Consider the following 27,721-nt stretch of genomic DNA (forward strand, 5'->3'; position numbering starts at 1 on the left):
GAACAGGTACATTTCCAGGCTTGGCAGGCAGCTAAGCCTGGGTATGTTTTGATCTGGGTTGGGAGTGGCTCAGATTAGTGTTGGGTGACTCACAGGTGGTGTCACTAGGACCTCCCACTTCTTTCCAGAATCTTCTGGTGCTTTCTGGAAAGAGAGGTGGAGAGGGGAGGTAGAGCCATCTGGGGTATTCTAAGGAGCCCTGACCAATCCCCAATCTGGATTGGCAGGGGGCAGGCCTCCTTAAATACATAGGGTCAGCCCAGCTGGGGAGGAATTGATCGGATGGAAAATGGAGATGGAGTGTTAGGCTGTCAGGGCCTTTGAGAGAGCTTCCTAGTCTGGAGGGGTGACCTTGGGCCTGGTCTCAAGTGTGGATGGGACCCTCTTACAACCCAAAGAGGTGTCCTGGTCAGGAGCCACAGGAGGAGCAAGAGAGGACAGCGGGAGAACACTGCAGGGCAAGATTCCAGGAGTTGTACAGAGGCAGCCAAGAGGGCTGGTGAAAGTTCACGCTGTTGGGAGGACTGGGAGACACGCCTGAGAGCACTGAGATGCAGTAGTCTGGGATGGGTGCAGAGCCAGTCTTGGGGATTGTGGTGGCATGGGCAGTGGAAAGGAGCAGCTGCAGCCAGGTGGGCTGGCAATGCCTGAAGAAGTGGTACTGGGAGCAGTAGCCACAGGGACAGCTAGCACTGGAACTTTCTATTTTGCTACACCATAGGAGCCTGCAGTCCCTGCCTGTAAAGGGCATCTACTTTAAGCCTACCAGTGTCAGGCCTACAGTGCTAGCTAGTCCGGGAAATCAAGCAAGTGATGTGCTGGAGGACTAAGGAGTGTTAATCTCCAAGCAAGGAAGTGCAGGAAGAGAACAGGAGAATGTAAATACCGTGGTGTATATAGTAGTCCCAACTTTAACTGTTGATTACTGGGGCATCTCATAAGTTTCCCGTCCCCCATCCAAGGTAAATTCCCCTCAATAAAACATAAAAAGACAAGAGCAAGGACTGCTTTCATGTCTCTGAGCGAGTGAGGAGTGTGTGCCTGGCTGGGCAGGGTGGTAGACGGACCACTACATTCAGCAGCCCCTACGGGGGTACCGTTACATGTACACACACATACACGGGTATATATGCTCAATACCAGGAATCTTATTGGGCCCTTTGCTGATTATACCTGTTTGTACAATGCATATTGGATGTATGTACTTTTAATTATTTTTTCTTATATAATGGTTATTTTATTTTCATACTGTTGTGCATCTAATGTTATATGCTTCTTGAAATAGTCCTTCTCCAATTACTTTGTTTAGAATACTGGTTAATTTCCCAGGAAGGGAGTCTCCTCTTTTCACAGAGGCCCTGTCCTGGATGGAGGCACTGAAAACTTTATTATCAATTTAAAAAACTGCGTTTAGTGTAAAAATAATAAATTAATATGTGTACAGCAGCACTCAAAAATACCCAAATTCAAACATGTGACAAATCAAATCTAAAAGTTATTGTGTTGTACCTTTAAAGCTAAGTCAATAAATCAATATGAAATGAATAGTGAATATGAAACATGAAATACCCAATTGTACATAAAATTCATAATACATAAAGTCCACCAAAATTTATATATATATATATATATATATATATATATATATATATATATATATATATATATATATAAAGTGACACTTGAAATCTTCCGTGAATCCCCTCATGAGTTTCACCTCCACTGCTAAAAATGAGCCTCAAGAAAAAAGAAAGACTCCCAATCATAGGAGGCCTAAGACCCCTTTCACACTGGGGCCGCGCCGCATTAGTGCTAAAGCACTGCTCGTTTTAGCTGCACTTTAGCACTGTTTAAGCTGCGCTTTTCAGGCACTAGCGGGGCGCTTTTAACCTTAAAGAAGGGGTTAAAAACACTCATGTTCCAACTTGCTTTTCAGGCGCTTCGGAAGCACTGCCCATTCATTCTAATGGGCAGGGTGTTTTGGAAGAACTATATACAGTGCTCCCAAACCACCCCAAAGATGCTGCTTGCAGGACTTTTCATAACGTCCCGCAAGTGAAAAGTCATATTGGAATGAATTAGAGGCGGTTTTCAGGCACTTAGCAGAGGCTATTTCTAGCGCTAAAGCGACTGAAAACCTCCCCAGTGGGAAAGGAGTCTAATAATACTCTTTGATTTCTGAGGACCTTTGCAGTAATCCTGCACAGGGATCGGGGTACACCAGCAGGATTAGTTAACCATCGAGAGATACAACATGAGGAAATGCTAACCTGTAACAAGATGGAATCACCAGAAACAATTTTCACATGACTTACAAATTAACTTAAAGGGAACTGTTGTTTACTTCTTGTTGTTTTCTGAGTTCTTTCTCCTACTTTTAGCCTTGTCTAGACAATGCAGGAATGAGAGGAAGCCTGTAAGACTAGGCCCAGGATGGTAGCCAATGTTACCAGGGATGGACTGGCCATCGGGACTACCGGGAGTTTCCCGGTGGGCCGATGGCTCAGTGGGCTGGTGTTGTGCCGAGAATGGTTTCCCGTCTAAATCTGTTTCCCCTGTCTCTCGGCTGAGATCGGAACACCGTGACAGCTCGAGTCTCTGCGCTCCTCTGCTTATGAGAGTATAAGCGAGGACCTGCTCCACTCCTCCCACACATCCACAGCCAATTAGCAGGCAGTGTAATCCTCCCCAGCCCGCCACATTTGAATACACAGGTGCTGGAGCGAGGCTGAATGGGGGCACGAGGAAGGAGAAACACACAGTACCTGGACTGCAGCCGATACAAGAAGGTAGGAGTATGACAAAAGCTACAGCCAAACCAGTCCTGCAGCACACAGCGCTAGTTGAATGGGAACAAGATCCTGTGACTCGGGAGCAATGTCACACGTACACTGGCTGCAGTGTCTTCCAGAGATCTATGCCTTCAGGCAGTGTGCAGGTTACCGATCTGTCCCCTCTTCTACCTCTCCTCTTGCTCTGTACTTTTTTTTTTTTATAGCTGCCTTTCCTGCACACTGTCCTAACACACTGATAAGATCGGCATTCTCTGTCCAGTGATAGTGTGACACATGGCTGGCTGATAACCATTTCAGCTTCTTTTTAGTTATTTAGCCAGAGCTCTGTGTGTGTGCTGCACAGTTTCTGTGATGTTTTTTTGGAAGGATTTACTGCTAGTTCAGGATAGAAGCTACACAGACACATTAACTGTTTATTGTCCTCCACTAATCCTGACCAGTTCACTGTTTGTAAGACAATTTGTATTTTGGAAACTGGATGCGCTGCTGTCTTCTGTCACATGGATGTACTTTCAAAAGAAGATTACTGACTTGATCTTGCAGAGCTAGTTTAAATAGAGTGGAGCAACCCTGTAATACATTACACTTTTACACTGGGCTCAGCCATAAATGTAGTCTCTGATCATCTCCTGTATTATGTCTGCAGTCTCTGATCATCTCCTGTACTATGTCTGCAGTCTCTGATCATCTCCTGTATTATGTCTGCAGTCTCTGATCATCTCCTGTACTATGTCTGCAGTCTCTGATCATCTCCTGTATCATGTCTGCAGTCTCTGACCATCTCCTGTATCATGTCTGCAGTCTCTGACCATCTCCTGTACTATGTCTGCAGTCTCTGACCATCTCCTGTATCATTTCTGCAGTCTCTGACCATCTCCTGTATCATGTCTGCAGTCTCTGACCATCTCCTGTATCATGTCTGCAGTCTCTGACCATCACCTGTATCATGTCTGCAGTCTCTGACCATCTCCTGTATCATGTCTGCAGTCTCTGACCATCTCCTGTATCATGTCTGCAGTCTCTGACTATCTCCTGTATCATGTCTGCAGTCTCTGACCATCTCCTGTGTCATGTCTGCAGTCTCTGACCATCTCCTGTATCATGTCTGCAGTCTCTGACCATCTCCTGTATCATGTCTGCAGTCTCTGACCATCTCCTGTATCATGTCTGCAGTCTCTGACCATCTTCTGTATCATGTCTGCAGTCTCTGACCATCTCCTGTATCATGTCTGCAGTCTCTGACCATCTCTTGTAGTATGTCCTCAGTCTCTGACCATCTCCTGTACCATGTCTAGTTTATATACTGTTTTTGTGCGTGTTTGCAAAATAAAAGTGGGCCAGTCTGGATAAAGTCCAGGGCCGAATTTTTGTCCCAGTCCAGCCCTGCCCCTGTCTCTCGGCTGAGATCGGAACACCGTGACAGCTCGAGTCTCTGCGCTCCTCTGCTTATGAGTGTATAAGCGAGGACCTGCTCCACTCCTCCCACACATCCACAGCCAATCAGCAGGCAGTGTAATCCTCCCCAGCCCGCCACATTTGAATACACAGGTGCTGGAGCGAGGCTGAATGGGGGCACGAGGAAGGAGAAACACACAGTACCTGGACTGCAGCCGATACAAGAAGGTAGGAGTATGACAAAAGCTACAGCCAAACCAGTCCTGCAGCACACAGCGCTAGTTGAATGGGAACAAGATCCTGTGACTCGGGAGCAATGTCACACGTACACTGGCTGCAGTGTCTTCCAGAGATCTATGCCTTCAGGCAGTGTGCAGGTTACCGATCTGTCCCCTCTTCTACCTCTCCTCTTGCTCTGTACTTTTTTTTTTTTTATAGCTGCCTTTCCTGCACACTGTCCTTACACACTGATAAGATCGGCATTCTCTGTCCAGTGATAGTGTGACACATGGCTGGCTGATAACCATTTCAGCTTCTTTTTAGTTATTTAGCCAGAGCTCTGTGTGTGTGCTGCACAGTTTCTGTGATGTTTTTTTGGAAGAATTTACTGCTAGTTCAGGATAGAAGCTACACAGACGCATTAACTGTTTATTGTCCTCCACTAATCCTGACCAGTTCACTGTTTGTAAGACAATTTGTATTTTGGAAATTGGATGCGCTGCTGTCTTCTGTCACATGGATGTACTTTCAAAAGAAGATTACTGACTTGATCTTGCAGAGCTAGTTTAAATAGAGTGGAGCAACCCTGTAATACATTACACTTTTACACTGGGCTCAGCCATAAATGTAGTCTCTGATCATCTCCTGTATTATGTCTGCAGTCTCTGATCATCTCCTGTACTATGTCTGCAGTCTCTGATCATCTCCTGTATCATGTCTGCAGTCTCTGACCATCTCCTGTATCATGTCTGCAGTCTCTGACCATCTCCTGTACTATGTCTGCAGTCTCTGACCATCTCCTGTATCATTTCTGCAGTCTCTGACCATCTCCTGTATCATGTCTGCAGTCTCTGACCATCTCCTGTATCATGTCTGCAGTCTCTGACCATCACCTGTATCATGTCTGCAGTCTCTGACCATCTCCTGTATCATGTCTGCAGTCTCTGACCATCTCCTGTATCATGTCTGCAGTCTCTGACCATCTTCTGTATCATGTCTGCAGTCTCTGACCATCTCCTGTGTCATGTCTGCAGTCTCTGACCATCTCCTGTATCATGTCTGCAGTCTCTGACCATCTCCTGTATCATGTCTGCAGTCTCTGACCATCTCCTGTATCATGTCTGCAGTCTCTGACCATCTCCTGTATCATGTCTGCAGTCTCTGACCATCTCCTGTATCATGTCTGCAGTCTCTGACCATCTCTTGTAGTATGTCCTCAGTCTCTGACCATCTCCTGTACCATGTCTAGTTTATATACTGTTTTTGTGCGTGTTTGCAAAATAAAAGTGGGCCAGTCTGGATAAAGTCCAGGGCCGAATTTTTGTCCCAGTCCAGCCCTGAATGTTACTGATGTGTGGGATGATGGTTAGAGGCAGGGGTATAGGAAAAAGATGTAAGGCCTTGTGCCTTTGGCTAAGGTTCTTTCTTTTATATTATGGGTTTCTTTCATATTATTTTTAATTATCGCTTTGGCTAATATATAATCAAGCATCATGTATCCGCAGTTATCACCATTTTTTAATTTATGTGACATGTACAATGTTTTCTCAGATAATCAGAATTTCCCTTTTTCCCATGGATATGTGCCCGAGATAGAGAATAGTAAGAATTTAGGTAGACGCTATGTAATAGACAGGATACGTAATATGTAATGCGATATGCAATATGGCATAAAAACTGTGTGTTTTTTCTTGTACTTGTCACTTTGCCTTTGATGCTCTATGATCCAGTGTACACTGCTATTTAATCAGTAAATCATACATAGACCGAAGATATATCTGTGTGGATGTCCTTCATTGCCAGGCTATTCTTAACAACCAAAATCTCTGTTCAGCATGTGTCATAATTCCTGTAAGAAACCAGCAACAAATGCTCCGTAGTTTAAAATTGATTGTTTTATTAAGTTCAAAGAAAGGTACTCACATTTACAAATATGCAAGAGACACAGCAAACAATGCGTTTTGTCAAGGTGGGCTGGCTTTATCATCAGTCCCACTCTTCCACTTAACAAAGGTTCTGATTCTCTTAGTCCCCTTTCACACCTAACAGGTTTAGCTCAATATCTTGCATAGGGAGGGCCATTTCTCATAACCCCTCAAAAGAAGTCTACGCAGGTATGCAGAACTATAAAAGGTGAAGTCTAGACAAAAGCAATGTTTCGATTATAAATAAATATTGCTCTGAATTTTATCCTCACCTACAGTACCTTTGCCAAACAGTCTCGCTTTTAGGCTTGGTCTTCTTGGACATGACAAGAGGGCATTTGGCAGGAAAGCCTGACCCCTGACAATGGCCTTCACAGTTCCAGACCCATACTGCATTCATTAAACTTTGATTGCAGTGGCAAAATTTGGGTCATGGCATTATCTTATCCCTCCCAACACCACCACCACAGTTAGCAAAGTGTTCTGATTACTGTAGAAGACAAGCCTTATTTGTACTACTGTAGAACTCTTTAAAATGGTGCATTACGCATTATAGAAAGACATTTCTTTTATATTTGCTTGCTTTACAATTGTATTTGATATATCATTGTAATGGCTATTGAAAAGCATCTATGGGAAGAACTGGTTTTATCTAAAAGCAAATGTATAGTAATCAAATATTACAAATCATTCATAAAGACGTGGAATAACATATTACTTACAGTATGTATATTAACCTAAAGTAGATAATGTGGTACATCTTTGTTTTTGGAACCCAACAAAATGTATCCCTGAAAAGCTCTATACATTAAAAAGAAACAGCCAAAGCTTGAATTACAACACTGGATCGCATCGAGAACCCGGAAGTGGCTTTGTGCTACCTTAAGACCAGCTTTTTTTTATTACAGCGCTGTTTGTACTATTTTAATAAATACCTTCATGAATAGATTTACACTATGAGGTGTGTTATTTTCTTATATGTCTGGTGAATTGGAGGTGAGATTTATCCTGGTGGAAGTGGTCTTAAAGGCATAATTGGGCTCCATGCAATTATAATCAAGCATTGTTTGACCCTGAACAGAGGGTCAAGTATTTCCAGTAAGCCTTTTTATGTGGCACTTAGTGGAAGAACACACATGTGATGCCTTTCACAGGCTGGAGAAATCTACTATTTGCACAAGTTGGATACCTACAGGAAGATATATACATACAGACTATAGTACCAAAAGTATTGGAACGCCTGCCTTTACACACACATGAACTTTAATGGCATCCCAATCTTAGTCCGTAGGGGTCAATATTGAGTTGGCCCACCCTTTGCAGCTATAACAGCTTCAACTTTTCTGGGAAGGCTGTCCACAAGGTTTAGGAGTGTGTCTATTGGAATATTTGACCATTCTTGCAGAAGCGCATTTGTGATGTGGACGAGAAGGTCTGGCTTGCAGTCTCTGCTCCAATTCACCCCAAAAGTGTTCTATTCGGTTGAAGTCAGGACTCAACAAGGTCCATAAAGACATCGATGAACGAGTTTGTGGTGGAAGAACTTGGCTGGCCTGCACAGAGTCCTGACTTCAACCCAATAGAGCACCTTTGGGATGAATTAGAGCAGAGACTGCAAGCCAGGCTTTCTTTTCCACATCAGTGCCTGACCTCACAAATGCACTTCTAGAAAAATAGTCAAACATTCCCTATACTCCTTAACCTCGTGGACAGCCTTCCCAGAAGAGTTGAAGCTTTTATAGCTGCTAAGGGTGGGCCAACTTAATATTGAACCCTACGGACTAAGACTGGGATACCATTAAAGTTCATGTGTATGTAAAGGCAGGTGTCCCAATAGTTTTGGTATTATAGTGTATATTGGATTTTATGATTATATGGACACCAATATTTGTGGTATGGTTATGCACTGTCTGCTATATTATTTGAGCCCGGGTTCACACCTATGCGAATTAGATGCGGCTTACACCGCATCCAATTCGCAGGACATTTTAAAATACATTCATTTGAATGTATCTGGTTCACATATGTGCGTTGCATTCGCACTGCGCATTGCACAAAAACGTGTGCGTTTTTTGGGCATTGCGGTGTGAATTACAAGCCCATTACCTCCTATGGGAGCGTATCTGATTCGTAGATGCATTGCGTTCTGAACATAGATTTTCTCCTTCTCCTCACTACACCTCCCCCTCTCCCCCCCCTCCCTCCCCCTCTCTCTGCTCACTGATCCGCAGCTAGAGCGCAGAGAAGCCTTTGAACAACAGATTTTTATCTTCCCAGTAAAACCTGAGCTTCAATTCTCACCGCACATGTGTGAAACCGGGCTAAATGTAATTTATGCTGTTATGATTTTACTTGATTATTTATTGTTTGATTTATTGTACAAAGAGAGTGTTATGCTAAATTTTTGATTGTTACCAATAGCACAGCACTTTTTTCCCTAAGATACTATAGCCATTGATATCTAATGGCATGCTGGAAGCTTTATTTTTTCACCCATTAGCGCGGTTTCTTATTGTATGCCATGTTTTTTAAGTATTTGTAGCTGCTGAATTTTATTTCTTTTTCTAGATTGAAGTTCCTCATTATTCGCATACTTGTTCTGGTTTAGTGATTCAAAGTATTCAAATAAGAAGATCAAAATGACAGCCAGGCAGCTAGCATTTACAGAATGAGAAGTCAGCAGACTCCATGTTTTAGCCAGCAGGTTTACAATATGCTCTATTATAAAGTGTGCAAGCGGGTGCATGTTGTGTTAAGCGGTTCAATACATTGTTACCATTTTTCACACTGTTTACTTTTTTCTATTTTAAATGTATTGATATTTCATGACATTTCATTTAACTCTATGCACTGCAGTGTGGTGACAAGTGTTACTCTGCATAAAAATGCCGACATGCTGCATTTTCTCACAACACACACAATCATACATATGATATGTTATGATATGTTGTGAGCAGGGAACAGGGAATTGTGATCAATGCAGCTCAATGCTTCTCATGTGAACAAGCACTAGGACTCTGCTATGTTATGCCTTATCCTGAAATGGCTTATTAAATAGATTGAATGCAGCAGTACAGTAAAGCTAATAAAGCCTCTAATATCATTTTCTGTAACAATACAGCACGTTTGGCATATTTTTAGATACTTTTGTTAACTAGTCACACGACCTGTGAATGTCCTGTGACTGGCCTCTCATCCATTAATGGAGTTCTCTCTGCTGCATTAAGCAATGGCTTCAAACTGGACAATGGTAGCATATATATATATATATACATATATATATATATATATTTTTTTTTTGCAGAGTTTACAGCTCTTCTACTTTGTCACCAGCGCTGGAAATCTCATTTTCTTCCATCACATGCTCTGTGTTCATTATCACCATCTACAAAAGAAACATTGTACTATTAGAATAAAAGTGCTGTAAACAAAATAGTGGAGAATAATATACTCATTACAATAACTGACATCACTGGTCAACAAAGGTATATAATATACGGTATCCACATTAAATAAAGAACATACCTCATCTATGCCAGTGTGACTAACCACTACCACTGTAGCGATACCATGACCTGTATAACACCTGTATTTACAGACAGATGATTCATTGGATTTAAGACTCTTAAAGCCCTTTCACACTGGGGCGGTTTGCAGGCGTTATTGCGCTAAAAATAGCACCTGCAAACCGACCCAAAAACAGTCGCTACTGTTTGTTCAGTGTGAAAGCCCTGAGTGCTTTCACACTGAAGCGGTGCACTGGCAGGAGAAGAATAAAACTCCTGCAAGCCGCATCTTTGGAGCGGTGAAGGAGCGGTGTATTCACCGCTCCTAAACCGCTCCTGCCCATTGAAATGAATGGGGCAGCGCGGCTATACCGCGGCAATACCGCAGCTACAGCCGCGCTATGCGAGCGGTTTTAACCCTTTTTGGGCCGCCAGCGGGGGTTAAAACCGCACCGCTAGCGGCCGAATACCGCCGCAAAAACGACGGTAAAGCAGCACTAAAAATAACGCTGTTTTACCGCCATCGCCCCCACCGCCCCAGTGTGAAAGGGGCCTTAATGTGGAAGTCTGGTCAAAACCTAACTAAGCTTTAACCTACCCCCAACCCCATTCTAAGTCCTATACTAACTACCCTTGTTAAAGAAAGATGTGCTAAGTGAACTCTGGTCCAGTCACATGATCGGCTCTCAGCGCCGGGTTTAGGGGAGAGGAGAGACAATGGACAACAAATGCCCCGTAGTAAGCCTACGGGTGACATCACCACCCAGGCATTACAGATGATGTTTCTGCTCTCTTCTCTCCCCTGAAGCTGGGTAGGGTAGTTAGTATAGGGCTTAGAATAGGGGTGGGAGCAAGTTTAAAGTGGATGTAAACCCTCACATACTGTATATCCAGTGAAGTGAACAGCCTCAGATGATACACAGATAAGAAACAAATCTCCCTACATAAGTTTTACTTGTATACGTGCTGTCTTCAACTTTCTAGACTGTTTAGAATGTGCACATCGTGTTAGAATTTTCTCTTCCGGTTCCACCACTGGGTGTGGATTCTTGGCATACACTGTGTAACAGCTGATTGGAGGAAAGGCACACACCCCCCTCTCCACATAGGCAGAGGAAGGAAGAAATGTGCAGAGCTGTGCTGTGAATAGACCAGCTGTCTGCTAATACACAGGACTTAGGGCTTTGGAGAGCGATAAATAAACACTACAGATAGATGTGCCAAGGTCAAATTTCATGAATCTGTTTTTTTAGTCAAGGAAACCCTTTAAAAATTATGGACAGTCTTGAGGCACCCCATGCTAAAATGTAAAGACTATTCTAATAGTTTTACATAATGCAGCAACATCCACACAAGTAGGACACCCAACGTTAGAGGTAATTTATTCTTCCGAAGCAAATACACTTTTGCACATTGATACTGACTAGTATACCAATGTTTCTTTTCTCCCTCAGTGTTTCTCCATCACCCAGCTAATGTGATCCCAACGCTGATGGAGAGGGGCAGAAGAGGGGGATACAAGGATGCTGTGAAGAAGAATGACATCCTCCATATCAACTGATGATGCCATTGGTCGTTAGGACGCCGGCAGCTAGAAGCTTGTAATGGTGCACAATGAAAACCTGTGGCTTTGTGTAATTAAAAGGCACCAATGAGTAGTTTAAAGCTGAGGTCCGTCCACCGCTGTAAATATTAAAAGCCAGCAGCTACACATACTGCAGCTGTTGACTTTTAATAATTGGACACTTACCTGTCCTGGAGTCCAGCGATGTCGGCACCGCAGCTGATGTTTCCATCAGCTGTCGAGTGCTGCCGCCGCCATTGCCAGTAAGGGAACCTGATAGTGAAGCATCACGGCTTCACAAAGGGTCCCTACTGCGCATGTGTGAGGCACCCGCTGTGCTCTCCTACTGGCCCGGCGGCGGGGGATGGAGGAGAGAGGAGGAGGGAGTCGATCAGTGACGTTAATGGACGTGGCCGAGACTCCTGGAAAGGGGGAGAGGATACCTGTCAAAGACAGGTATCCTCTCCCCCCTCCCCCTCGAAAGGTGCCAAATGTGGCACCAGAGGGGGGAAGGAGACAAATGGGCTGAAGTTCCACTTTTGGGTGGAACTCCCCCTTAATTACGGCTTTTGAGATTCAACAGGTGTGAGCCTGCATCATCTAATGGATTTAGGTTCACACTTGGCCATCTGCATTTTTGTACTTTTGTGTTGCATTCTCCATGTGCTTTCATGCATTCTTATGCTTCGTGCATTTTTTGTTTTTGCCCATGACAAGCTATATCTCCCATTTGTCTACAGGAGGAACCCTGTCATTATGGCAATAAAGGGGCCAAAACGCATCAAAATGGATGTCATGCATTTTGACACAATTTTATTAAAGTCTACGGGTGCAAACACACCAAAGAAGGACATGCAGAATTTGCAAAAAGCAGATGAAAGAAATTTGCCTAGATGTCAAGAGGCACCACAGCAAAGATTCCTCTTGTGCAATGTCATACACTGTATGGTGGACATATATACAATCAGATGCGAACGGGGAGTTTGTTAAAAGTGTTTGTCCAGTGCTCTGCTTCTATTATCAGATAAGGGTTGACGAGAAACTAAAAAAAAAAGGAATTTCACATGTATGAATATATCAGGAAATTAGAATTCAATATTGTACTGGGAAATCTAAATATCCACTCTATGAAAAATTGATCACCCTAGTTACCATTAGTAGATGATTGTGCAGACTGTTACCCTGTATATTGTTAGTCAAGTTATGGTCTCTTGGGCAGAAAATAAATTATTTGTGTTAATGTTTAAAAGCAAGAAATATGTTATTGCAATTTTGCTAAAGAACTGTAAAACGTTTTCACTGGGCATGGGGGTTGAAGGTATGGGTAGTTTTGGGATTTGTGAGGGCTTGTGGGTAATAGAAGGGCACTTCTCAGGATTGGGAGAAGAAAGAATGGAAAATAGCAGTTGAAAAAGGAACTAGAGGGAAAACTTCCAATTGTTATTTCAAAATGATACAAATTCAATCAATAAGATTCTCTTAGACCAACAAACAATTCATTTTGATTATTGTGCTGTCTAACCTCTGCATACTCAGACTGTTCTGCCTGATATCTACGGGCAGGCGGAAGCTCAGGAAGACTTTCTTCAGTTTTCTGGAATACGTTGAAATGTATCACGAGAATGACACCCAGAAGAATTAGGACAAGTGCTGAGATCAACATCCGTATGATGTTCACAGTTGTGTAATCAACTTTTTGGAAGAGAATAGAACAGACATTATTAGGTACATATTTATTACCATTACAATTTTATATTAGGACATTGTAAAAAGCAATGATGGTGTGTAATGACCCATAATAACCAACTGTTTTTCACTTTAAAATCAAGGATGCTTTTGATTGGCTGCTATGAGTTACAGCACTCTAACTTATTAAATAACTGAATACATTTTTAGAACATATTCATAGAGCAGTAATTATGTCATTGGCAACCCATGTAATGAAGGGCGTGTAGAGGGGCAAGTGTTTGGAATGTTGTTTAGACCTCACATATAGACACAGATTTCTAAATTTTGACAATCTTTTTAACAGCAAAACCACAATACTGGTGACAAGTTTCCAAGCTGCATTTGGTAACACAAAGCCCTTGGAAGATGGAATATTTATATGTACAATGTAATCCTCATTTTATAGTAGTATAGCTAGACAAGGCTGGCTCCGTCCTCATGGTGCCTTCTTATAGAACCTACTTGAAGGGGGTTTTGGCATTGCCCTATTGTCATGGTTATGCAATAGAGTTTTCTCTGTCAGCTTACCTGTCTCCATGTGTTCATCTCTAGAGACCAGCTGCCTCTCACCTGACTGGTTTTATAACCTCTCTTCTAAGCATGGCCCCACCCCAGGCCCTATCAGGGAACCCTATATTAACCTGTGCACTGCAAGCCAGCAGTGCTGATCAACCATTGTGTGTTAGCCTCCGTGTGTACTTGCTGTGTTTCCTACGTCTGATTCCTGTTACCGACTTTGGCCTGTTCTCAACTCTGCCTGTCTGCTTGTTACCCTGACCTTTGGCTTACCCCTTACTTCCCTGTCGTTCCAGCCTGCTGCCTCCTTCCTCTTCTCCTGTAAGTCTACGGGGAGCGTGAGCTGTGAGACCCTGGGGGCCGCGACCTGGAGCCAGACAGCAGCGCAGTCCATCCTCACCACTAGAGGCTCTGGTGAACACCCGCTGGCTCTTAGACGCCACGCCATGGGGAATCTATGCTCTAGCTCCCACTGGGATCCATGTTAGTTATCCTGTAGACCTGCTTCCTGAACCTTCCAGGGTTCAATCCGCTGCAGTCAGTCCTAGGGTCCACTACCTTAGCGGTGCACTTCCGACTCCTACAGAGTGCATCTGTCACCTGGTCTCAGGTGACCTGACACCTATCTCCACCATAATTTGAATCCGATCCACTCATTGCCCTATATCAGGAGAGAAGAAAGAAAGGGCTTTGTATGTTTTGCCTAGTAATGTAATAAACTATGTAGCTGGGACAATCAGTTTGGGAGATGGAAATGACCAATTCGATTGTGGCACATGCATAACTTTGAAGAATATGTACAATACTGTAGGACTCTACGGGAAACCATGAACAATAGGACTGAACCATTTGCATTTTTCTAACTCTGCTGCAGTCTGAAAGATATTTTCATAAAATTAGGTTATGTTTACTTACATAAGTACATGACATTTGCTCTATAATAAATATGGCAAATTTTGCTTAAATCTGGATTTTCCATTCACAAATGGGAACCCCAGATGTTGGATGAATGAAAACAAAAGTGAATCAATTTGGCAAACACATGGAAACATTTGGCACGTGATCTGATGGGTGTCAAATGGCAAATGGGTAAACCAATCATATGCCACATTTTGAAAATGTAAAAAATAAAATAGTTGTCTATCAAAGTGTGTGAAATAAGAAAAGCTTTTCTTGTCTAGAGCAACCAATGTGATGTTTCCTTTCATTGTTTTATAGTGCACTAGTAGAATTAAAGGAAACGCATAGGGGTACCCACGATTTTTTGGGATCTAGGGTTTTTCTTTTGTTTTTTTGTATGAAGAAAGTCCTATCATCCTGTGCAAATTTTGCATTTACTGTTGCATGTATTTTATTAGTGTCTTAAGATTGTATTTAATACAATTATATTTGTATTTTTATATATTTTTCATAGTGGTGCCTTTCCAAAAGTCCCTTCCATAAACCTTCTTTCTGTATCTATTTACGGGGATGTGGCACCATCATGGCTACCAAACTGGGCATTCAGATAAGATTTTTTAATTAAAGGATAAGTTCACTTTTAAAAAATAAATAAAGAAATGCACATTTTTTAAAGGTAAAAAAATGTGCATTTATTATTATTTTTTTTTTTTGGAGCCTGTAAAGCAAGCATCTGCTGATCACTGGTGCCATGCAGGTCTCCTGCAGAACTGTCAGTGTATCTGTGTGCCTGTACATTCCATACAAGCAAGCAGATACACTGACAGGAAGAATCAATGAACTACCATGGTGTAATGCGGCACCGTGGTAGTTCATTGAGAACTACAAGGGAATAGGATGTCGGGACTTGTAGTTCATTCACACTCAAAGCTGTATGAATGAATGACCATGTGGGCAGAGCATGTAACATGTTATCAAAGGTGAACTTATCCTTTAAGGTATATCCTAAACTAAGTTTCAGTTCAAATTCAGTACTGGATAGGTTAGGGAAAGGTTAGAACCCATTATTTTTGTCTCAATTTGTTGTCTAATGCCCCGTACACACGGTCGGACTTTGATCAGACATTCCGACAACAAAATCCATGGATTTTTTCAGACGGATGTTGGCTCAAACTTGTCTTGCATACACACGGTCACACAAAGTTGTCAGAAAATCCGATCGTTCTGAACGCGGTGGCGTAAAACATGTATGTCGGGACTATAAATGGGGCAGTAGCCAATAGCTTTCATTTCTTAATTTATTCTGAGCATGCGTGGCACTTTGTGCGTCGGATTTGTGTACACACGATCGGAATTTCCGACAACGGATTTTGTTGTCGGAAAATTTTATAGCAAGCTCTCAAACTTTGTGTGTCGGAAATTCCTATGGAAAATGTGTGATGGAGCCTACATACGGTCGGAATTTCCGACAACAAGGTCCTATCACACATTTTCCATCTGATAATCCTATCGTGTGTACAGGGCATTACTGTTTCATTGGAAAAACCTACCTCCACTTTCAAGACATCTCTCCAAAGCGAGGGTTTATCCGCTCTTATGCCCCGTACACACGGTCGGATTTTCCGATGGACATTGTCCGATCGGAGCGTGTTGTCGGAAATTCCGACCGTGTGTGGGCTCCATTGGACATTTTCCATCGGATTTTCCGACACACAAAGTTGGACAGCAGGAGATAAAATTTTCCGACAACAAAATCCGATCGCGTCAATTCCGACCGTGTGTGGCCTGTTCCGACACACAAAGTGCCACGCATGCTCAGAAGAAATTCCGACACCGTACAGCTCGTTCTGGTAAACGTAGCGTTCGGAATGGATACAGCACTTTCGTCACGCTGCAATGTTCAAAATGGTTTAATACAGCGCACTCTCTTCTTCTTTATAATGTGACAAGAATTAAGTAGTTTTGATGCTCATATTCACACACACTTCTCACAAACTTATTTCGTTACTATTTATCGGGATTCCCTCAATATATTTAGATTTCTCACATCTGACAACAAATTTTTTTTTTTTTTTTGGACTTTAATGTAGATTCTTTTTTTGTGTTTCTCTTTTTTATTTTTTTTTTTTTTGGTGATTTTGATTTGTACTCCTGAAAATGTTTGTGTGTGTTTTTGGTGACAAGTTCCCACAACACCACTAATATGTTGTTCTATTTAATCTGTAGGAGATTGTTTGGTGTTGTTGTCCCTTGTTAATTTCACATTGTACTTTAGAAATGTACCTGAATCCTCACCAACAAACTGTCCTTTTTGGATGAAAACACACACAGGAGAGTAGAATTTCCCTAAAAAAATTTTATTAAGGGGTCACAACTATAAACAAAGAGGGAGGCAACGCTGGAGAAACTGCAGAAGTGGGTGAAGCCTTGGACCCCCAGGGCAGACATCAATTATTTAAAAGCAAAATTGGTGGCCTGAGGAGTCCATATCTAAGGGAGGGCAGTCTGGTCCAGAAGTCCCAGAGATCCGGAAAGCAGCAGATGACATCTGTGTCCCCAGGCTGTGGTCATACGAGAGACTGCATCTTCTGTCAGACCAGACTGAACCCGGGGTCATCACTCTTTGGTCTTCTTTCCACGCTTCCTTACAGGCTTTGGCTGTGGTGGTGGAGTTGTGGCAGCAGGAGGAGGAGGAGGATCGTCCCTCTCAATGACATCCGTCTTGTGTGTCAGTTCCCCACTCAACCCCTTACGAAGGACTTTATAAATCAGGTCCTCAGAGATCTTGCGTTGGCCCTCCTGCATGCCCTGCAATTTTGTGGCAGCCATGCAGGCAAAGGCCTCTTCAGGACCGGGGAGGGCTCGGAGGGACGCCGAAGCCTCCTGGATCAGCCTGTATGCTGAATCCTGCACGGGACTCGGAGTGGCCTTCCTGGCTCGTTTATATGGCAGGCGGAGGGGAGGGACCTGAGACTCAGTCAGGCTGCGACTTGTCTTCTCTTGGCTGCCACTTAGCCCCGCCTCCTCCTGGCTGACACTAATCCCCGCCTCCTCCTGACTGACACTAATAATCCCCGCCTCCTCCTGACTGCCACATTCCACAGCCTCCTCCTGGCTGAGGTCTTCCTGTGTATGAAAAAGGGACATAGTTTTAGTTTTTTATTCATCAATCACACACAATTTTCACCTCCTGACTGCTGCAAATTCAATGTTAACAAATATAACAGACTATCCTTCTGAGCCCAGCAGTTTTCATTCTTTTCCCAATTTTGGGTGCCCACTACTGTCTATTGATATGTAAAGCACTTTTTTTAATCAGCAATTAGTGATCAATAATAACATCTAATAAACATCATTTATTTATTGACCAGAAATCTGTAGAAGAATGCTATACCTGACTCCAGCTGGGCTCCTCCATTTCTTCCTGGCTGGAAGGCCCAGGTTGGACATCGGAAGCCTCAGCTGGGGTGGAAGGAAGAGTGGAAGGAAGAGTAGAGAGGGATTCCCTGACTTCAGTGTGGTCTGACAGAAATCGCAGTCTCTCATAGTACCACAGCCTGGGGACATAAACGTCATCTGCTGCAGCTCCGGACCTCTGGGAATCTGTGACCTTCTTGCGCTCCCTAAGATAAGTGCTCCTCAGGCCACCAATTTTAGCTTTTAAATAGGGGATGGCTGCTGTGGGGACCACTGGCTTCACCAACTCCAGCAGTTTCTCCAGCGCTGCCTGCCTCTTCTGTTTGTGATTATAGTGGGGGTGTCTCACTTGCCACAGACAGGGCAGCTCCCTGTACTTGTCTATGAACAGGGGCAGGAAATTGTGGTCGTTGAACCCATCCATTTTCTCTGTAAGACACAACACAAGACAAAGCCTAATGTCAGGCCAAACTCCCCTAATCTTGTTACAATATAGGCTTCCATTTCGAAGCAGTATAGGCCCAAGTTTAGATCCTACCTTCGTTAGCACGATCGGCGTCTCCGATGCTCCTTCCTCCGCTCACAGATCGTACGTAAGACGCGCGCGTTACGATTTATACACACTGCGCATGCGTATAACTCCGCCCGCCCCTGACGTTCTTTCTAGTCTATTCCCCGCCCCTTTTCGTTCGGCGCAGTGGAGGAAGAGCACATGGCGGAGAGACAGCAGGATAGTGCTAAGTACAGCAACGAGGAGGAGGAGGAGGAAAGGCTGGAGCCTGAAACGTCCCGATCCAGAAGGAGATTAAAGGACTCAAATATGTCCTTTGGGGAGATGGTGGACATCCTGAAGAAGGCCGACTATGATGGAAAGTATGGGCCTTACCCCAACCCCAATGTCAGAAAGGCCAAGATCATGGCGAAAGTGGTCAGGAGTCTGCACCGGAAATTCGGGGTACGACGATCGAAAGATCAGCTCAGGAAGCGGTGGTCGGACCTGAAATTACGAGAACATGAGCAGTACAGAAAGATCCGGAGAGTGCTGCAAAAAAGTAAGTAGTTGTGCTGTGTTCCTATTCTTTTTGTGTTTATTACGTTCGTGCTGCTCCATGTGCTTTTAGGAACTGTTGTACAGTTTAAAATGGCAACTTTCATGTTCATGGGCACATTATTCGTTCGGATCACACATTGTTATTTCGGACGATAAAATACCATTGTTTAGGCCATATGCATTTGGCCACCATTTTGACGCCCTATACTTGTCTTCAAAGAATTGGGTTGTGTAGATGGCTTTGTTACTAGAATGAAATGCAAACTAGATTGTGTGTAAGGAGAGGACACTGAGCAGCTGTTTTCACATCTTGACACTGGAGCACTAGTGTGGGACACAAGAACACCATTTTTATTAGGGGGGCCACACAGGTGCTCCAGTGTATACTATAGGGGGGGGCTACATCTGTGAAGCTTTTACCAAACAGGTAAAGTATTGCAGCTTGACAAAGGGCACTAAAAAAGCTACATCTTGGAACTCGGCTAAAATAGACAATTGTACCCCACTTCCAAGCAATGTTTCATCTTTATAGTTCTGACATCAAATATCTGTGTGCTAATTATACCATTTTTGTTTTACATAGGGGAGAAAAAACTCGGAAGACACCCCTCATCCGAGGAGACAAGAGCCCCCCTCCTCTGGAAGAAGGGGAAATCCACCCAACACAAGATGAGCAGGAGGAAGAAGACGTGGTGGAAGTAGTCACCACAACAGGTGAGTGTCTGCAACCACAGGCTCAGATAAGAGATGGATTGCGGCATTTTTTTGAAAACTAATTTATTTTGGGTTCCTCTCTTTTTAGGTGATCGTGAGGTTGTGGATCCAGATCCTTTCACATCCGAAAGTGCCCAGATCCTGATCGGGGAGATCATGGGGTGTAATTTACAATTGGAAAACATCAAGCAAAACATCAATGATGTTATTCCAAAATATAAAAACATCATTGATGTTTTGGGGCGAGTTTAAAACCCCTCCAAATCACTTTCTCCTTTTGTGTGCTACAATGTGCGAAATGTTTTTGTGATTTTTCCCAAAGCCAAATTTAGAGGATGCACACAGTGTGTCAAGATGTGCTATCTGCCATCACGGGAGATCAATGGACGCGTTTTGGGGGTGCAACCCCTTCCTCAATAATAAAGTAGCGGTGAGGAAGGGCTTTCTCCCCCAAAACACGTCCCTTGATCCCCCCTGATGGCAGATAGCACATGTTGACATTGGGAAATTTGTGTGCATCTTCCAAATTTGGCTTTTCCAGGGGTGATTTCCCCCATCTGAACGCTATATCAAACACAGTTCCTAAATACTCATGTCTGATATAGCCTTCCAGTTCTACCAAATGTGAACTTTGTAAGATCAAGATTTGTGTCTTTCTTGTGGGTTTTACACAGGCCTGTTTTCTATAAAATGGACATTTTGATTTTGGATAATGACACCACAAAAATTGTTATACAACAAACATGTTGGTTTGTCAGAAAAACCTTTGGTAAATGCACATGTGATTGTGCAGGTATTAAAAAGATTGCTCATCAAGAATGTGTGGATTATTGTCTCAACACTACAACACTTTTGGGGTGATGTAATTGTTGTTTTAGGAGAAAATGGGGGTTATTTCCTAAGGGGAAATCCACTTTGCACTACAAGTGCAGTTTCAGTGCAGTTGCAAGTGCACTTGTAGTGAAAAGTGTCTTTGCATTTAGTAAATAACAGCCAACAGTGCTTTGTATAAGGTTACACAATCACGACATTTTCTGCACTCCACACATTTCTGTCAGGGTCAGCTCAAACAAACACAAGCAGTAAATGTCCACAAAGAAGAGCCTGGGGGGAGATGCCTGTCGAGAACTTGAGGTCCTGCAGACTTCTCCCTGTGGCCAAATACCGCAAGGTAGCGATCAACCTCTGCTCCAGAGTGATGGCTTGCCTCATGCAGGTATCCTGCCTGCTGATATAGGGGGTCAGTGAAGCCAACAAACGGTGAAACACGGGGTCCGTCATCCGGAGAAAGTTCCTGAAATCATCAGGATTATTCTCATGGATCTCACGGAGCAAAGGCATATGACAGAACTGGTCACGCTGAAGCAACCAATTCTTGGTCCATGAACTCCCCCCCCACCCTGTTCATGGACTGGACTTGTGTCAAGGTCAGGACCCCAACACCAAGCCCCCGCACAGCACGAACTGTACGAGGAGTACGCATACGAAACATGGCTAGAAAACGGTCGGCTGCTCAGAACAAAGTAACAGAACGCACTGAAGAACAGCAAGGCCTGTGAAGAGCGACCTGAAAAACAGCAACGAGCAGGCAAGATCACACAGAAAACTCTGATACGAACTGACTGCACGCACTGAAGAGCAGATACAAACCCACAAGCACAAACTGAACGGCAGAAAACGATCTGAAAGCCACGAGTCTGAAAAAGCGCGAATCGTCTCTCACCAAACTTTTACTAACACGAGATTAGCAAAAGGAGCACAAAGGGTGCCACGCTTTGTTCTGAATCGGCCTTTTCTAGTCTTGTCGTACGTGGTGTACGTCACCGCGTTCTTGGCGATCGGAAATTCCGACAACATTGTGCGACCGTGTGTAAGCAAAACAAGTTTGAGCCAACATCCGTCGGAAAAAATCCTAGGATTTTGTTGTCGGAATGTCCGAACAAAGTCCGACCGTGTGTACGGGGCATTAGACAGTTGTCACCTGAACAGATGTGAAAAACTTCTCTATTCCTTATCCAGTGACAACTGCACATTATTGGACTACCTATCATTTTCTGCCCCATGATAAAGGTCACCAAAACTAATACAGGATGAATCTCCCCAGCAGGGACACAGATGGCAAAAAAATCCCAGAAGAGTATCTAAGCTGTACCCAGTCTACGCTAAACTTAAAACTGAACTGCAGTAATTTGGCCACTTTCTAAAATGTGCTGGCTTCCTATGGGTTAAGTCCAGTGAAGTGCATGCCACTTCATGGACTTATCTCTTTAATTTACAATATACATTTTTACTGAGCACTGGGAGCATAGCTATTGCTATACTTCCGATGTTTCTTTGCTGGACCTTCTGGTCTTTGCTGGACCTTCTGGTTTTGTATTATGTCAACCTATTCACAAAATACAAAGCCATATGTGAATGGCAAGTGGAGGGGGGGGGGGTTCCTGCAGAACTGCTGTGTGTGAGAGAGCAGTGTTTTTTTTTTATTGTCTCTCCAGTGTCTCTCCAAAATTGTCAGTTGTAAATAAAGAGACATTGTTGGAAATAAACCATATTAAGCTAGCACATTTTAGAAAATGGCTAAATTCCTCGAGTTCAGCTATAAAAGAAAGTTTGGGCTTTGGATATGCTTTAAAGATTAACTCCACCTTTAGCATGTCACATGTTACACCCGTAATTAAGGTGTAACTTGTTGCTAAGCAACCTCCTACCCCAAAGCATCCCTCCACTCCCCATGACAGCATGCAAAGGTTCTTCTCCCTCACAGCAGCTATCAAATTTGACATCATCATTCATTCAGAGACTTGGTGATCATCGCACTCGTAGTCCATTAACACTTCCTCCAGCTCTCTAGTGAAAGCCCGTATAGAGGTACGGACAGAGAACTGGAGGAAGAGTTTGCAGGAACCTGACATTGCACCAAAGATCCACTGGTTATGGGTACAAGGCTTTGCATGCTCCTGTGAAAAAAATAATAAATGCACATTTTTTTCCCAGCGAAAATATGTACATTTATTCTTTTATAAGGTGAACTTAGCCTTTAAAAAGGAAAAATCTGGCAGGTTTATATGAATTACTAGAACAGTTCTTATTTCAAGCACTGAAAAACAAACTCAAATTTGCCATTTAGTTGTTGTTATATTATCCTCTTAGTCATTCTTTTCATTTCATACAAACCATTGTAGTACAGTGCTTATACATACCTCCCCAGATAACAACTGGCTTACTAATGGCAGACATCTCAAGGTTGTTGCCTATCCTCATCCCATAGACACAGTAGTATTTCTTCTGAGTATGGTCAGGACTTGTGATGTTAAAGGTCACCTGGTTTGCTACTACACCTTCTATTTCTTCTTCAATGCCCTCGCTGCTGTTCAGCAGCTGAAACCACATCTCTTTTGAAGTTACCACCGGTGCTTGGCATATGATCTTGACAGTCTTGTTATCTCCACCATACACTTCCCACTTTGCTGAAGGGCTGTCAAGACCTGACAGAGAAAAGCATTATGTATATTATATATAACTAATATCCTTAAAGTGAATATTTTACTCTACTAGGACTGTCATTTGGTCCCAAACTTAGTAATGGCATTGTAATTAACACATCTGCTCAATTTTAATTTTTTTTTTTAATGTGAAGAAAACATGTAATGAGAAAAACAGCTGCAATTGCTGACTTGCATTCTGAAAATAGTACTTACAAGGCTGTTCTGCTGGTCCTGTGGCTTTAATACTTTCTGTGTTATTAAGAAATAAGTATGCGGGTTAAATCAGGTATTCTGACTTTACTAGCTGCATGTTTGTTCTGGGATAGTGGCTCAGAAAGTACTGAAGCTGAGCAGGACAGCCAGGCAATTCATTTAGAATTTTCAGAACGAGGACCTTCTTTTCTTTTCTGTATGGAGGTATCCTTTAATATGATTCTAGATAAGGGTTTATTGAACACATGCATTTAAACAATAAAAACATTTTAATTAATATCACAGAGTAAGTATATGCTAACACTTAAAGCGGAGTTCCACTGGTTGTTAAGTTTATTAAAAGTCAGCAGCTACAAAAAGTGTAGCTGCTGACTTTTAATAAACAGACACTTACCTGTCCCCCGGTCCAGCGATGCGCATCGGCTGCCTGATGCCTCGCTCCTCTCCCCCTCCTCTCTTCGGCGCCGGCATTGTAAGTGTGGGCACCCGGCTGTGACAGTCTGTGGCTTCACAGCCAGGCGCGCACAGCGCATACGCGAGTTGGGCTGCGCTCTGTCAGTGGCCAGGCAATCTTCTGGGACCTGTGACATGTCCCAGAAGATTGCAGGGAGGGAGGGGTCGCCTAGGGGGTGAGCAGGAGTCACATTGGCAGCCAGAAGACAGAAGGAGGAAGTGGGACAGAAAGTCCCTCACAAAACCAGGTACCCACTCCCCCCCTGGGGCAAGGAGTAATTAAAGCGGAAGTTCCACTTTTGGGTGGAAGTCCGCTTTAAAGACACTAACTTACTTTTGAGAGACCAGGTCCTACAAGTGCTACACTAATTCATAGCTCCCAACTGTCCCTGATTTTGAGGGACTGTCCCTGATTTGGAACAAAGTCCCTCTGTCCCTCGTTCCTCCTCATGTATCCCTCATTTTGGTCTGATCTATATAGTTGTCTATAAAATGCACCATTTAGCTTTCAAAAAGTGTTTCACAGTGCTAAACCTTTCATCCAATTTCTAAATTGCTGCATCTGCATCTGTAAATTTCAAAAGCCAGCATAAAGGAATAGTGGGGGTAAAAAAACACTGGTATAATCCTCCTTTAAGGGGTGTGTCCTATGCCTACATACTTTTGCTAATAGGAGTCCCTCATTCCCATATCAAAAAGTTGGGAGGTTTGCTAATCTGTCCCTATGCACTTTTCAGCAACACTCCCAATGTTTTCCATATCACCACTAAGCACATTGTCAATATGGCTACTGGGAACACAATCTTTTATAGTAAGAGGGCTTGCTTATCTAAACACCCTTTTATAGACCCTTCTAAGCCATCTGACCAAAGTTCAAAGGCAAGCAAGTACAATATTGATAGCTGGTTACTGGGTGGGAAAATCTTGCATTAGTAGGCTTTCTTTGTGAACTGTGAATAGGTTGGATTTGCCAGTGGCGGCTGGTGGGTCTTCTTTTTTGGGGGGGTGGTAGTCCGACACTTACATCATCTAGGTGGTGGGTGGCTGGCTGCGGGCAGCGGCTCCGGTGTCCTCCAGTATGGCGAGCGGACCTCATCTAGGTGTTGGGCAGCGGAGTGCGGGCAGCTGCTCCGGTGTCCGCTTCTCCAGCAGCTTCCTCCATGACTTCATCCATGCGTCTCCACTCCCTTCCTCCTAAGCGCTAGGCGTCCAACAGTTTCGCCTGACATTTTGGCCAATCAGGTAACGGGTCTCACCACCTGCCTCCTGATTGGCGGGGAGGAAATTTAGTGTGAAAATAGCAAATATTCATTTGCTATCATCACACACTCTTTTTTTAAGCCTATTAGAGGCTCTGGCTTTAATTACTTTCAACCCCCCCCCCCCCCCGTTGGAATACATAGTCCAACGCCCTCTATGTAAATCAGGGGGCCAGATGCATGGATACGGGGGCGGTGCCCGTACGCCCTTAATGGACAGGCCGCCACTGCTTTGACTTATGTTTAATCTCATCCCTAGTAACACCCAGAGCTGGCAAAGGACACTGAGCAGAGACAATAGCAATATTATTGAATGTGTGGGCTATCATATTATGGAGGGAATAATAGGAAATGCTACCGTATTTAAAGGATATATAGAGAGTATACAATTACCACCCCATGATGTAACAACTGGGCCTTATGACTGAAACTAAGGGATAGTTCTCACTGGCCATTGAGAGCAATGATTTTCCTTCAATATTTCTAGTACTGTTCTCAAGAAATAATGAAATAATGTTTGCTAAGGGCAGCCAGAAAATTTGTCAATCTAGAGGCTTGCCATTCGTTACCCACAATTTGCTGAAACAGCCAATGTTCATGGCTTGATTTCACTGATATGCCCCCTACCTTTACTGCACCACCATGACCATAGATTTCTATGGCCACAGGTAGCTGCCTACCACAGCTCTGAAATTTTCAAAGCCTGGGCCTATGCAGCTGCCTTTCCTCATACATAGGATAACAATTGCTATACTTTCTTAAACTATATATGCAATTTACAAGAATAATGTTCAAGTATTACCTCTAACTTTTATATCAATATATTCACTGAGATCGGACTGGATTTGTGTTTTGCTGCCAGATTTAGTCCTGAAATCACATGCATATTGGCCATTATCTTCCACTCCTGCATTTGTTTTAAAATACAAAAATGGATTATCGTCGCCATCTTTCAAAACTTGACCATTCTTGTAAATAGTAAATTGCATGTTGGGATAGGGAGTATCACATGTTATTGTTATGTCCTCTCCTGGTCGTACAATTTTCCGGGGTTTCACTGTAATTTGCGGTTGTGGGTATTTGTCTGCAAAGATGAGAAGGTGATAAAAGTAAGAAACTCATATTAATCAGCATTTATTTTATATAAGAATACACAAAATAAAGTTGTAAATATAGTATAACTGATTCATTTCATATTCTAGGTAAAAATGGTGTCATCTGTGCAAGGGGCTTATACCACTATATTGTGTTGAGTGAAGTCTGCGTTTATAATGTCACTTTGTGCTTGACTCTATTTACACAAGCATTTAGCAACTAATTATTAACCATCTGTTAAGTAATCTGTTTCATTAAACTTAAAGGAGTTGTAAAGCCTCAAGGTTTTTCACCTTAATGCATTCTTTGTGTTAAGGTGAAAAACCTTCTGTGCTGCAGCTGCCCCACAGAGCCCCTATTTTACTTACTTGAACCCAGTCGTTCCAGCGTCGAGAATGAGCCCATCATCTCTAGCTGCTGTCTCGGGTCCTCATTGGATAGATTGATAGCAACAGGAGCCATTGGCTCCTGTTGCTGTCAATCAAATCCAGTGACACAGGAGCCAGGGCCGGGGCTGAGTCCTGCTGTCTGTGGCAATGGACGCAGCAGCAGGACTTGGGAACGTGCCGGCACGGGTGCCCCCATGGAAAGCACCTCTCCGAGGGAGCACTCGATGAAGAGGAGGAGCCTGGAGCACCGCCAGGGGACCCCAGAAAAAGAGGATCTGGGCCGCTCTGTGCAAAACCCTTGCACAGAGCAGGTAAGTATGACATGTTTGTTATTTAACAACTTCAGCCCCAGAAGGATTTACCCCCTTCCTGACCAGGCCCTTTTTTGCGATACGGCACTGCGTCCCTTTAACTGACAATTGCGCGGTCCTGCGACGTTGTACCCAAACAAAATTGACGTCCTTTGTTTCCCATAAATATAGCTTTCTTTTGGTGGTAATTGATCACCTCTGCGGTTTTTATTTTTTGCGCTATAAACAAAAAAAGAGCGACAATTTTGAATAAAAAGCAATATTTTTTACTTTATGCTATAATAAATATCCCCAAAAAATATATAAAAAAACAAATATCTTCCTCAGTTCCGGCTGATATGTATTCTTCTACATATTTTTGGTAAAAAAAAATCGCAATAAGCGTATATTGATTGGTTTGCGCAAAAGTTATCGCGTCTATATAATAGGAGATAGATTTATGGCATTTTTAATTATTATTTTTTTTCTATTAGTAATGGCGGCGATCTGCGATTTTTATTGTGACTGCGACATTGCAACGGACAGATCGGACACTTTTGACACTATTTTGGGACCATTGACATTTATACAGCGATCAGTGCTATAAAGATGCACTGATTACTGTGTAAATGTCACTGGTAGGGAATGGGTTAAACACTAGGGGGCGATCAAGGCATTAAATGTGTTCCCTCAGTGTGGTCTAACTGTAAGGGGGATGGGCTCACTAGAACATGACAGAGATCACTGCTCCCGATCACCGGGAGCAGTAGATCCCTGTCATGTTGCTGTGAAGAACAGGGAAATGCC

At 43.2% G+C, this 27,721-nt stretch overlaps 1 protein-coding gene across 5 annotated transcripts in view; it reads right to left on the reverse strand.

Moving 5' to 3' along the window:
- Positions 1-8,136: 8,136 nt before the first annotated feature.
- LOC141110988 (immunoglobulin superfamily member 1-like) overlaps positions 8,137-27,721 on the reverse strand; it is a 132,359-nt gene continuing 112,774 nt past the window's right edge. For 4 of the 5 annotated variants that reach the window (XM_073602860.1, XM_073602862.1, XM_073602861.1 and 1 more), the window contains 4 exons: positions 25,943-26,224; positions 22,931-23,215; positions 12,927-13,096; positions 8,137-9,719 (listed from right to left, as the gene is read on the reverse strand). In XM_073602860.1, coding sequence (XP_073458961.1) covers positions 9,642-9,719; positions 12,927-13,096; positions 22,931-23,215; positions 25,943-26,224 — 815 coding nt within the window. In that variant the 3' untranslated portion in view covers positions 8,137-9,641. Of the gene's footprint in view, positions 9,720-12,926; positions 13,097-16,889; positions 17,675-22,930; positions 23,216-25,942; positions 26,225-27,721 lie in introns of those variants that run through there. The other variant, XM_073602864.1, reaches the window with a different exon arrangement.

This window comes from Aquarana catesbeiana, linkage group LG10 (genome assembly GCF_042186555.1).
Source record: "Aquarana catesbeiana isolate 2022-GZ linkage group LG10, ASM4218655v1, whole genome shotgun sequence".
In the NCBI taxonomy this organism is placed as follows: domain Eukaryota; kingdom Metazoa; phylum Chordata; class Amphibia; order Anura; family Ranidae; genus Aquarana; species Aquarana catesbeiana.